The 13,778-nt window shown below is 38.9% G+C and overlaps 1 protein-coding gene across 1 annotated transcript in view; it reads right to left on the bottom strand.

Annotated features, from left to right (window-relative positions):
- Nucleotides 1–13,778, bottom strand: part of GUCY1A2 (guanylate cyclase 1 soluble subunit alpha 2) — a 190,505-nt gene that overhangs the window by 18,102 nt on the left and 158,625 nt on the right. The window contains exon 7 of the mRNA XM_026706919.2: nucleotides 686–840. Coding sequence (XP_026562704.1) covers nucleotides 686–840 — 155 coding nt within the window. The remainder of the gene's footprint in view (nucleotides 1–685; nucleotides 841–13,778) is intronic.

Here is a 13,778-nt window from a genome sequence, read left to right on the forward strand (position 1 = left end):
AGTTTCTTTTCCAAGGCAATAATTGTCTTGAATCAAACAGCACATTTGTGATCTAGTCCTATGTATATAGTGGCATTTTAAACTATTTAACTTACTACATTTTTAGATAGGTTTTAGACTAGGTTTTAAATTATTATTATTATTTTAATTATTTTAATTTTTAAATACTTCTAGTGTGATTGTGATGTGGTGTTTGGGGCACTGTGCTTGAGTAGCTTTCAAATTTCGTTGTATTCGTGGAATGCAATGGCAATAAATGTAAATTCTAATTCTAAATTCTATAATGGTTTACTATATTAATTTATTTGATTTTACAAGTTTTATTGTTTTAAATTGTGGTTTTATATGTTGTAAGCTGCCTTGAGTCCCCATGATAAATAGGCAGCAATTCAAATCTAATAAACAAACAAGCAAACAAATAAATAAATATTCTGAAACCAGGTCCTAATTGGGTATGTCTCAAATTCTTATAGATATTGATCGATTGACAGAAGACAGACAGATAGATAGTATATTCTCTTTCTAGTTAAAACCTTACTTGGATACAAATTGTCTTATGTCCTTTGATTTACTTTCTATTGAAAATGGATGGCATTTTGGGGAGGATATAACATTTTGTTTTATGGCAGAAATGGTGTGTATCGAAGCTTTAAGAAATATTAAAAAAAAGCTAAATAACACTTACTGGTAGGTCGTTGGGCTGACGTTGATGCGACGTGGATGACTTCCTGACTCAAACTTGCTTGCTAGGGTGACATTGTTGCCAAAGAGACAATATCTGGGCATTCTCACCCCAACAACTCCAGCCAAAACAGATCCTGAGTGAATCCCTATTCTCATCTGTTAAGACACAAAGGAATCATAAAACAAACCACATTAATCAGTATCTTCTTTTGCTTACTGACTTAATCCCCTGAATTTATTTGCTACCTCTTTTCCTGACAATCATCTTTCATTTTATCTTGACAATAAAAACCCTGTGGGCTAACAGAAGATAACAGACAAAAAGTCAGATAAGTAAGTTTCACAGTTAAACGTGGAATTGGCTCTTCATCAATACTTTCATTGGTGTTCATACTCCCTTTAGCTAATAGAATACTCAGGATAATCCAAGAGTAAGTTAATTTAAACCAAGATCAATAGCCACATGTTTAAAAAAGATACTTATTGAATTGTAATTGATGAAAAAGTTATTCAGTTAGAGGCTGCCAGACTCCAGAATCATTCTGGGTGCTTATATTTGAAATGATTAATTTGATTGGAAAGAATTAATAAACAGAGGAAACATGCTTGTGTCTAGAGTGACATACATACATACATACATACATACATACATACATACATACATACATACATATTTATTCATTTGCTCAGTAACATAATTCAGGAAGAGTAGTTTGAGATTTTAGGCACATCATTGGAATAGAACAGAATAACAGAGTTGGAAGGGACCTTAGAGGTCTTCTAGTCCACCCCCCTGCTCAGGCAGGAAACCCTATACCATTTCACACAAATGGTTCTCCAATCTCTTCTTAAAAACTTTCAGTGTTAGAGCAACTTCTGGAGGCAAGTTGTTCCACTGATTAATTGTTCTAACTGTCGGGAAATTTCTCCTGAGTTCTAGGTTGCTTCTCTCCTTGATTAGTTTCTATCCACTAGTTTTTGTCCTGCCTTCAGGTGCTTTGGAGAATAGATTGACCCTCTCTTCTTTGTCACAGACCCTTAAATATTGGAACACTGCTATCATGTCATCCCAAGTCCTTCTTTTCATTAAACTAGAGATACCCAATCATTAAGTAAACTGTCCCAATCGTGTGCGTGGTGCAGAGGCTAGTAATAGAGAAATTCCCTTGCCTTAAGAAAGCTTCTGAAATCTTTTTAATCGAACAACCTGAAGAAACACTTAAAATTTCCACAAAAACTCTCAACAAGCAGATTTCAAAAAGAAATTTCAGCCAGCTGATTTCAAGAGCTGCAGCTGCATGAATGTGGGACTGCAATTCTGTGGTATGAAAATGATATAATGAATGAGAGAGAATGCCTCATATTGTAATTCACATTACAGATTCAATTTGAAAGATGGTCAATCTGGATGCAAGCATTCCTTGCTAGCAAGACTGGGACTGTATTTGAAAAAAATGTAATTTTCTGGAATTACCATTGGGATATCACATCATCAACAATGCATCACGACTTCGAAATCATCAAATTGGAAAAGCTATCTTACTTCATTTCATTCTCATTTAAAGAGGAACTACTCATATTGCTATGTTTTTTGCAGCTGTTTCTCAAACAAGAACCCTGGAGCATCTTGTAACTGTCAGGCATAAAAGTGTATTACATGCCTGGTAAAAACTGGAACACCATTCAAACCTTTTCTGCATAAGAAAGAATTATGTTTTGTGTATGTTTCAACAATGATAGTTTATTTGCTTAGGAAATCATCTTTGGGAATAGGAAATCTTTTCCTTGCTTTTCATCTGCTTTGGTCATTGCTCACGACACAGCAGGCTGAAATTTCACAACTAGGGAACATTCTGAAAACAGAAAGGAAGAACTTAATACAGAACAGGGCAATCCATTTCATCATCGAGTTATTCTGGTAAAATAAAGCAAACGAGGGAATCAGCTCCAATGATTTTTTTAGGCTAGGAAAAGCTGGAATGTAATGAATACAAATTTATCAAGTTAATATCACTGTTAAAATTGTTGTTTAATAATGAGAGAAAAACGAATTACGAAAGGAAAGTAATTCTTGCCTATTACAATTATTTTGTTAAAATGTGTTGCACAGAAAGATGTTATCCATGAGCATTTATTTTCTGTGAAAATTCTAATTTGCTGGATGGAACAGAACTAATCTTCTCTGAACTAGGATAGGAATAGCAATATTCTTTATTGGCCAAGTATGATTGGACACACAAAGAATTTGCCTCCGGTACATAAGCTCTCGGTGTATAAGCTCTCGGTGTACATACAAATAACAAGGTGGTAAGTCATAAATCAGAAGGGACGAGGTGGCTCAGTCGATCAGAAAGGTCGGCAGTTTGGCGGTTCAAATCCCTAGCACTGTGTAACTGAGTGAGCTCCCATTACTTGTCCCAGCTTCTGCCAATCTAGCAGTTCGAAAGCATGTAAAAAAATGCAAGCAGAAAAATAGGGACCACTTTGGTGGGAAGGTAACAGCATTCCATGTGCCTTTGGCATTTAGTCATGCCACATGACCATGGAGATGTCTTCGGACAGCGCTGGCTCTTCAGCTTTGTAATGGAGATGAGCACCATTTCCTAGAGCTGGAAACGACTAGCACGTATGTGTGAGGGGAATCTTTACCTTTTAAAATCATAGATCACTGTATGTGATCTGCAATAGAACAAATCTATTGCAGACCAAATCAGAAAGATAAATATGGCTCAGAAGCTGTTACCTGGGTCAATGAGTTCAAATTAATTCTTTGTAGCCATAAATTGCAGGATCCAATCTGGGTCAGTCACCGGGACCAGAGTTTTAATTTTCTGAGCTTTCAGACATACTGGAGCCCACCCTCAGGAAACTTCTCTCTACCAGAATGTGTGTATTCAACATTATCTTGGGTTATATTTGACTTCATTCATAGCCGTAGAATAAATAACTATGGTTCTGTTTTCATTCTTCCTTCCTCCCTTCTTCCCACACTTAAGAGGTCATTATTTCAATACTACCTCAGACCAGTCGAAAATTACTGCATCTTGAACGAAATGTCCTTAAGCACAATACTTGTCAGCTAATTAGTATTAACAGCATCAGTATTAAAAACCATGTGCCTTAAACCAAATTAGTATCTAAGCCAATTAAATTAAAATCAACAACCAAATCAGATCAACTCTAAGCAAAAGGTTTGTTTAATCTCCAATCTGAAGCCCACATTCCTTTGTTATTTAGACTTCTATTCAATAACGATGAACTCGGTCATCTTTGTATCTTTGAGTGAAGAGCATGGCCAACTGGTTTCTAAGCTGCTTTTAAGCAAATATTTATAACAGATATAACACAGATAATTTAAATTTTATAGGAAGCCCTACTTTATCAATATTGCTTCCAATTTTTTTCTGAAAAGCAAAACTATGGAAATCTGCCACAATTTCTATAGCTGATTTGAAAAAAAAAATGATAGAAGAGAAACAGAGAAATAGTAAAAGCATCTACAACAATGGCCAAATGGCCAAATAATTATCACAGCCCAGTGCAGCCTTTACAGCAAGGACCAATCCATTTATGTTATCTTTTAAAAGAGCAATATAGGTACCAACTAAATGAAACAATATTATGTTTTAGTGTGTATAAAAACTCTTTATATTTGTTGACATTTACATTGAAGTAGGAGTGAGCAGAATAGTTTCAAATTATTTTTATTTTTTAATGTTCTTTTACACTTATTCTCATAACACTACTTTAAAAGAAGGCTTACAGAATTAAACAGAGATTTATAAACCAATAAATATACTATTTTCTTTTAAAAAGTGATATTTGCAGATATACATAATATCTTCAAAAAATCAACAACTTGCTTGAAATGGAAACAAATTGAAATTTTAAGCCTGTGTTTTGACTTGTTTATGATAGATGTGCATCTTATTATATTGTGTTCAAAGGGTCATTGATTTTTATATGTACCCAAGAAAGACACAAGTTATTTTTCCATCACCAGATTACCACAAGGCTAAAGTCTGGAAGAATAGTGAATTTTCCTTAACTTTCTATCAGTTATCGACAGTTCCTTAAAATCAACTTTGATTAATGCTTTCCTAAATTTGGGAATAGATAATAACTATATCCAGTGTAGACAACTTGCTGGTCTAAAATAAGGAGATCTACTGCTCAAAAGGGGGACGCAGTGGCTCAGATGCTGAGCTTGTCTATCAGAAAGGTTGGCAGTTCGGCGGTTCGAACCCCTGGCACCACATAACAGAGTGAGCTCCCATTACTTGTCCCAGCTTCTGCCAACCTAGCAGTTCAAAAGCATGTAAAAATGAAAGTAGAAAAATAGGGACCACTTTGGTGGGAATGTAACAGCGTTCCGTGCACCTTTGGCGTTTAGTCATTCTGGTCACATGACCATGGAGACGTCTTTGGATAGCACTGGCTTTTTGGCTTTGTAATGGAGATGAGCATTGCCCCGTAGAGCCGGAAATGACGTATGTGCAAAAGGAACCTTTACCTTTACTTTTACTGCTCAAAAACAAATTTCCAGCAAAAGCTGAAAAATTTGTCCTTTTGCATCTGGCATCCAGTATTCACATGATATTTTTATAAAAGTAGTCTTTGCTTGATGACCATTTGTTCAGTGACCAAGATTTCAATGGCACTGACCTGTATCAAAATTATGGCCATAGCAGGCCATACCTGTGGTCATAATGTTAGGAATGTAAGTCACGTAATAGTTGGGTTGGAAAATATATAAACCAGGATAACATTTTAATACTGTCTCTTTAAGGGAATGCTAAAATTGTAATTGGGTATGGTTCCTCAAACGGCCATAAGATGGAGCCAGAAACCTGGGTTGTTTAGTTCCTGTCCTGTTGCTGAGAGTGTTGCTGTTCCTTATTGACTGTTACTGATCATAGTTCTTCTTGGGTTTGATGTAAGTCTGTTACTGAACTGTTTTTGGTACTAGACTTTGATATTTGGATTATCCCTGGACTGAAAAATGACTGCTTTAACTGTGAATGACTCGGACCGCTTGTTTGGACTTTGCTTAAATGTTTATTGGAAGTAAAAACCTACATTTTACTATACAGTGTATCTGTGTGCTGTTTGTGTGTTATTCTTCACCACTTTCACTACGTCTCCCTGTGTGCGCTTATTCTCCTAACGGGGAACTACCTCAACACATATGATTGCAATCTGGGCACTGCATTTACAGATTAACAGAGTTGGGGGGGGACCTTGTAGGTCATCTAATCCACCCACCCCTGCCCAAGCAGGAAACTCTACACCATTTCTGACAAATGGCAGTCCAATCTCTTCTTGAAAGCCTCCAGTGATGAAGCTCCCACAACTTCCAAGGCAACTTCTGTTCCATTGGTTGACTGTTCTCACAGTCAGAAAATTTTTCCTTACTTCTAGGTTGAATCTCCCCTTGGATCAGCTTCCATTCATTATTCCTTGTCTGGCCTCTGGATTCCATGGATAAAAGCTTGACCCCTTCCTCTCTGTGTCTGCCCCTAAAATACTGGAACACTGCTATCATATCTCTCCTGGTCCTTCTCTTCACTAGACTAGCCATACCGAGTACTTGCAACAATTCACCTATGTTTTAGCCTCCAATCCCCTAATCATCTTGGTTGCTCTTCTCTGCACTCTTTCTAGAGTTTCAACATCTTTTTTTTTTTTATAGTGTGGTGACCAAATCTCGGTGCAGTATTCTAGGTGTGGTCTTACTAAGGCTTTATAGAGTGGTATTAGTACGTCACTTGATCTTGATTGGCAACCTGTTCATACTTATAACTAGAAGTGGTATTCAGCCAGTTCTGACCAGTTCTGGAGAACCGGTAGTGGAAATTTTGAGTAGTTCAGAGAACCAGCAAATACCAACTCTGACTGGCCCTGCCCCTATCTATTCTCTGCCTTCCTAGTCCCAGCTGATCAGCTGGGTCTTCTTTTGTTGTCCTGTATAGGAGAATGGAGCTGGAAAGCAGGTTAGTGGGGAGAGAATGGGGATGTTGCAGTAGCCTTTCCCCAGGAGTGGGGAGGGAATGGAGATTTTACAGTATCCTTCCCCTGCCATACCCACCAAACCACACTACCACAACCAAGCCACGCCCACAGAACTGGTAGTAAAAAAAACTGAATCCCATCACTGCTTATAACTGGTTGCCAATCATCCTGCAACCATGTGATCACCATTTACAATCTTCTCTTCCGGCCAGAAAGATTGCAAATTGATGCATCCTGCATTAGAAGGATTCCACCTTTTGATGCAGGATGGGGACTGGTTGCAAATGCCCTATGCTACAAATACTCTGTGCTAAAAATCCTGCTTGGCTTTCAGGGTGGACCTTTTTCAGTCAGCCTTTTTGAGAATGAAAATACAGTAAGTAATAATTGGTTCTGTTTTAGATGCAAAGAAAAATTTGAAAATGATATGAATAAAATTAGAAAACAGATTCCTATCCTGGATTATCTACTTAAAAAAAATTAGTAGCATTCTAATGAGACCGAGAAAAGCTGAATTTCTAATGTAGCAATAAAACCTGTAAAAATGATTTATGTTGCAATCAGTTAATGTGCTTTCATTCCAATGAAAAAGTGGACATATTGTTTATTTTGAGAAAAGCTGCACCAAATGGAGAAGACAGAGACTGGAAATGTTAATAGGATGCAAAAGACATTTCACAGAGTCCTGATTAATTTAAAAAAATCCATTAGACTTGGACAGGAAATTCTTTTTTTTTCCCTTTCTTTTTTTGCCATTTAAAAGAATGAATACGAGTAATAAAAACATTCTACATTATTAAATGTGTGCAACGTAAGCAAGGAAATTGTTTAAGTATCCATATTTGAACTGAAAGGTTGCTAATACGAACTTAGTCAGGCTTATACATATTTATTTCCTTTTTAAAATCATTGGTAATTGCAGAAAAGAGGCCCACTACAGTAGATTTTTACTTCCAGCTGGCTCTACCTACATTAGAATTCCCATAAGAGTTTTTCTATTAAAATGGATGGAGAATCCATCATAAGAAGTACAAACTTAACCCTCCTTGAACAATTACTATAGGACATGATACACAAGTCTAAGATAGTCTCATAAAAATATGAATCAGTACACTAAGGAGCAAGACACATATTACTGTAGCCTAATTGATTATCAAGTTGTTTTTGACTCCCAGCTACTCCACAGATAGATTTTCTTCATGAAGCACTATCCCTAACCTGGTTTTTCAGCACTTCCAACGGTAGTTATTTCCACTGAAATTACTGTAAGTCCCTATTCTACTTGCTGGTTGTCCTTTTCTATTTCCTTCCAATTTTCCCAGCATTGCAGCCTTCTCCAGAGAGCTAGGTCTTCACATAATGTATCCGAAATAGGATATTTGAATCTGGTAATTACATGTAGCACTATAGGCTCTTTAAAAAAAAAATCCTCTAAAACAAGATGGTATTTTTTAAAATATGTTTATTAATTAAGGCAGGAAGATGGTGAAATGATATCCCATTGGATCAGAGTTAGATCCAGCAGAGCTGTAAGGCAAGTCTCATATTGGTTTCTGCTTGAGATTCTCAGGTCAATTTCTTTTAAAACATGAAATGAAAATTGTGACATGTGCACTTAGAAATGTGTTAATATCCATCTTTGTTATTCCATATACTCTAGTTCAATTTTTAAAAAATAAGTCGTAGGCCGATGCAAAATTTGCTGAAAAACATAGTTGCACATCATTCAACTAGCTGTGGTGGCGCAATGGTTAGAATGCAGTATTGCAGGCAAACTCTGCCCAGTGCCAGGAGTTTGACCTTGACCGGCTCAAAGTTGACTCAGCCTTCCATCTTTCTGAGGTGGGTAAAATGAGGACCCAGATTGTTGGGGGCAATATGCTGACTCTGTAAACTGCTCACTATGAAGCGGTATATAAGACTACGTGCTATTGCTATTTACATTCTTCTCTCACACAAACAAGCACATATCATTGCTTCATCGTAGGTTAATATTTCGTTTACTTATTTATCGAACTTGTATGCTACCAATTTTGACAAAGGTGACTCCAGGCGCTCCAGATGTTGAATACAATACAGACTAAAACATTGAAAGAATAGATAAATATTTTAAATTTAAAAATTCAATTAAAATAAAGCTAAATAGGATGGAGAGAAAGGGAGCAAAGTGCACACAGATAAGAGGTGGGGTGTTCTCTATTCCATTAGCCACTTCCAGAGTGCCCAGGCACATGGCCCAGGCACAGCCATCTCTTCAAGGCCTTTCAGAAGGTCAGACGGGTGAGAGCGAATCTGCCCTGGGGGGGGGGGCAAGATGTTCCAGAGTGCAGGAGCTCACTATGTTGTGGCCCGCCAGTGGCCAGCAGAGCTGGCAGCAGATTCGGACAGTGGGGAACTTGGGGAGGAACATGGGCCAGTCCTGGAGTCTGGGGAAGGCTCTGATGAGTGCTCTGCATCTGAGGCAGAGCTGGGGCCAGGGCCGTCTGATAGTTATCAGCTACCTTTGGTGTTGGACATCAGTGAGACAGAAGAACAGCTGGAGCCTGTTCCCAGTATGCACATGCGCATGGCTGCCAAAAGAAGGGAACAGCTAAGGAACAAGGGTTGACTTGGGAGTAAAGCCACAGGTGGACGGTGAATGGCCCTTCCCAGAGGGAATTAAAAGAGGAGCGAAAGGAGGAGTGGGGTTTTGCAGGAGACAATTCGTTCATTTGGGTGAAGATCTGTTCCTGCATTTTTGCTAATTATTGTGGCATTTGAAAGATATTGGCCTGGCCATTCTCCAAGCCTGATAAAGGTCTGTAATTGTGGAATATTTTAAGAGGCCGGGACTTTGCTGGAGAGGAATTCACTGTAAACTAAATAAAAGGGGTTTATCGGGACGAGGAGTCGGCTTCATGCTGTTGGGGAAGCCTAGGTCAGAACCACAGCAGAAATGAGACCCTGTCAGCAAATGATCCTTTGCTGATGGGGTCCTCTTCTTCCTGTGGGGTGGGATTCCATTGGGATGACCTGGTTTTTCAGATAACCTGGACCCACACATGAAGAGCTTTAAAAATGAAGACCAACACATGGTGTTACATGAGACTGACAGTAGCTTATTCTTGGTTCTGCTAACCAGAGTAGAACTTTCTTAGGTTTACCAGATTAACTTCATAAAGGTTCCTCATAAAGCACTTTCAGATAAAGGCAAAAATAACTGTTAAGTACTAAACAACGCCATTCACAGCTGGCCAATCTACAACCTGCAAATTCTATTTTCCAATAGTATTGTGGAGAATCTGCCTCAGTCTATTGCAGGAGTCCCCAAACTTGGTAACTTTAAGACCTGTGGACTTCAACTCCCAGAATTCCCAGCCAGCTATGCTGCAAACCTACATTTGAAAAATATCTCTGTTGAAGTGAAATGTGTTGGATCCATTTTGGTAAAAGCAAACCTAATAAAAACTCTTTGCAAAAACTTGCATCATTACCAAGATAATGACAGTTATCTTTGCATCATTACCAAAGCTAAGAAAAGAAGCCAACCTTTTAAATATTTAATTAAATCACCTGAACACTCAGGCTAAACAGCTGTGGCTGCACATATGTTGAGTCCGAGCATAACTAAAGGATTTCCCCAACAGTTAAACCCGCTAATCAATTAGTTTCCACATCAGATGTGAGTCATCTAATTGCTAGAAATTGCCAGATCATGGAGGTTATATTTGTACCGAGAAAGAAAGGAGGGAAGAATTTTTTTTTTTCTGATGAAAACAGTTTTACTCTGGAAAGTCACGAGGAGAATAGGATGCCTTATAACAAGTACAAGAAAGGAAGGCAATATAATTAAATCAGATAAAAACAATTTGAATCAAATTATGAACTGAAGCTCAAGAATGACCCTGAAGCACTTTCTAGTGGTTTACCAAGATTGCAGTGAAAATCAGGAAAGTAAAATATTCAAGGTTCATTTTGGCCCAAACCGAAAATTCAGCAACTTTTCAATTAATTGTTAAACTCAAAAGGCAGCCAGGGTCTTTTGAAATAGTAACTCTGTGTACAGTTAAGCCTTGTACATGGTTCCAAATTGTCCTTGGGTTACGTTCATTTTTGGGGGGACCATTCAAAGTTATGATGGTACTAAATGAGGGGGACTTCTGACCCGTCCTCAAAGTTGTGAGTATTTCAGTGTTCCTGCAGTCATGTGATTGTGATTCAGGTGCTTGGCAAACAGCTTGCACTTATAAAGCATCCCACAGCGCAACCTTTGCTTGCAAGACAAGTCAATGGGGAAGGCATCAGGGGGTTTCAAGCTATTCCTGCAAATTGCTTTTTCTTGCCACTTTTTCTCACAAGGACCTTCTGAGCGGCAAAGGGATCTCATACTTCATAGAGTGTGCGTGCACCCATGTATGTCTGTAGTCCATAACCCATACCTACATTCAAGTCCACCTTATACTCCATAAAATCTGGTAACACTTGCACTCACCTGTGCTCAAGTCCCCCTATAAGACCAATTCATCAACCTATATTCATGCCTACCAGAGCAACCCACCCACCTTCACTTATGCCTGCTCATAACACCCACCTATTCATCCACTCACCTGCCCACACTTGGTCCCCTCCAGATGCCCACCTATAGCATTTACCTGCCTGCCCAGATTTGCACCTCCCCATAGCATTTGCCCACATGTTCTCCTGCAATTACTCCTGCCGGTACCACTGTACCTGTTCACATTCATGTAGCATCCACCTGGCCACCTGCATTTGTGCCCATCCATAGCACCAACCATGTGTCCACCTGCAGCACCCACCTGCACACTACCTGTACTCAGTTGCTCACCAGGCTGCAGCTCTCACCTGCTGGATTGCTTGTGAGCCACCCAAGAAGGAAAGGATTGTTGAGAGAGCAACTTGTGGTTTCCTGCTGGCTTCCCCATTGATTTTCTTGTTGGAAGCTGGAGGAAGTAACAAGTTGCAATCACTTTTGGTCCTCATTTAACAGCCCATGATCCTTTGCAGTGGGGACTGACTGCCATAGCTAACTAATCCAATCACGTGACATTCATTATATCACTTATTAATGAAAATTCTGGCCCCCGTTAACAAACAAAACCAGAGGACGATTGTATTGCTTTGTTGGACTGGACACAGAGGACAAATGATAGAGGAGGTAGGCTTTCAAAGATTATCCTATTTAGCAGGAACAAGACTATTTGTTTACTCATTCGTTGATTGATTAAATTGTTTTTCCTTTACCCTCATTATTTTTTTAATAGTTATCTCAAGGCAGTGAATATATATAATATATTTCTTCCTCCTCTTGATCCATAAAATGCGAGCAAACAATGCTTGTCATCTTTAAGATAAACTTTTAGTGTATAGTTTTAACACTACTGTTTGCTGAACAAACAAAGAAACAAAACTGAAGTGGCTTGAGTAGAAAACATCCTATGACTTTCAGGACAGAATAGAAATATATAGAAAAAATCTAGGAAATAGTATGAATTAAGTTAGCTTTTAGCATAGAAGAGAATTTTGATTAGTGACAAATAATCTGCAATCTCCCAGGGACTGCTGTAAAATGATCTAAATAAGGCTTTAACCTGATCACAAATACTGACTTCTTCCTTTCTCATACTTTTGGAGAACAGCCATCAACATTTTGTTTAAAATTTAAACTATGGAAAACTTCTACATTACTAAGAGAGCATCCCCTTGTTTTTAAGCAAAAATAACTATTCACTGCCAGATATAAAATCCAATCATTTACATAAAAGAACATATTTCTCTAGAAAAAAACACAACTGAATAGAATATTTTGGATTCAATCAATTGCTCTAAGAGGAAGGAGATTTTAATCTGAAATGTGTTTATTTTCTTCAAAATAGGTATAAAATGAGTTCTTTATTACTGGTAGTTTAGATTTATTCACATGGCTCAATTTTCTTCACATGTGCTGGTGCCTCGTTCCACCTTTCAAGGCAGCAGGGGTGGGATTTTACTGGTTTGGGTGAACCGGATGTTAAATTTGCATCTGGTTTGGCAAATTAGTATTTGAACTGACCGGCTTGATCCATCCACCCTGCCCCTCCCCTCCCAGGAGTCTCCACATGGCCCATTTTCGATGCAGGTAAGTGCAGGGACTGCACAGAGGCTCTGGGAGAGGGGGAAAAAAAACAGGTCTTCCGGAAAGTCCGGAAAAGGGTCTGTTTCTGGCTTCCGGAGGACCCCCAGAGCCCAGGGGAGGTAGTTGTCGCCCTCCCATGGGCCTGAGGGAAGCCTCTGGACCCATGGGAAGGCGAAAAATGACCTTACCAAGAGTTCTGGTGGGCCATGCCCACCATGGCCACGCCCACCCAGCAACTGGGCAGCAAACTGGTTGCTGGGATTTTTGAATCTCACCCCTGCAAGGCAGTCTATCTTTTTAAATAAACGAACAATACATCCAGCACTATCCCTTTCTCTAGCTTAACACAGAGCTTTCAGATAAAAAAAGTCTGTCCTTTGCATTTTGAAACTGGCAAAATGCAGAAAGGCATACAGCATGTGATTTTGCTGATTATATCCTGTCTGTCCTAGAATATATACATAACCTTCCTATTGCTACCTTGACTTATAACCCATCATTTAGCACAACTGGCACTTTATGGCCTGTAAAGCACTGCTGGCCATCATAAAATGTGATTTCTGGTCACGTGATTGCCATCTGGGTGTTTGACAACCTTTTCATTCTTATGACCAGTTTTCCAAGCACCCTGCAATTATGTGATCACCATTTGCAACCTTCTCTGTTGGTTTTCCCATAAAATAATAGATAAGTGCACGGTGAAGTTTGCAACTTAATAAAGAAGAATAGTTTCTGCAGCCCGCCGGAGAAGTTCTCTTCTGTGTACAAAAGGGAGCTGAACTCTGGCGCGCTAGAGAAACAGAGCTCAGATCCTGAAGATCAGCTGGCAGCTCTTTTGCTCCATTCTCTCAACAACCCAGGAGGGCACTTAACAGCCACAACTGAGAGCACTTAAATGGCACTCATTGAGTGAAACAGCTACCTGGGCACCTCAATGAACAACTGCTTTGCTCAATGATTGTGACTGCTC

This window comes from Pseudonaja textilis, chromosome 7, assembly GCF_049901715.1.
Source record: "Pseudonaja textilis isolate UNSWEBS1 chromosome 7, rPseTex1.2, whole genome shotgun sequence".
NCBI lineage: Eukaryota > Metazoa > Chordata > Lepidosauria > Squamata > Elapidae > Pseudonaja > Pseudonaja textilis.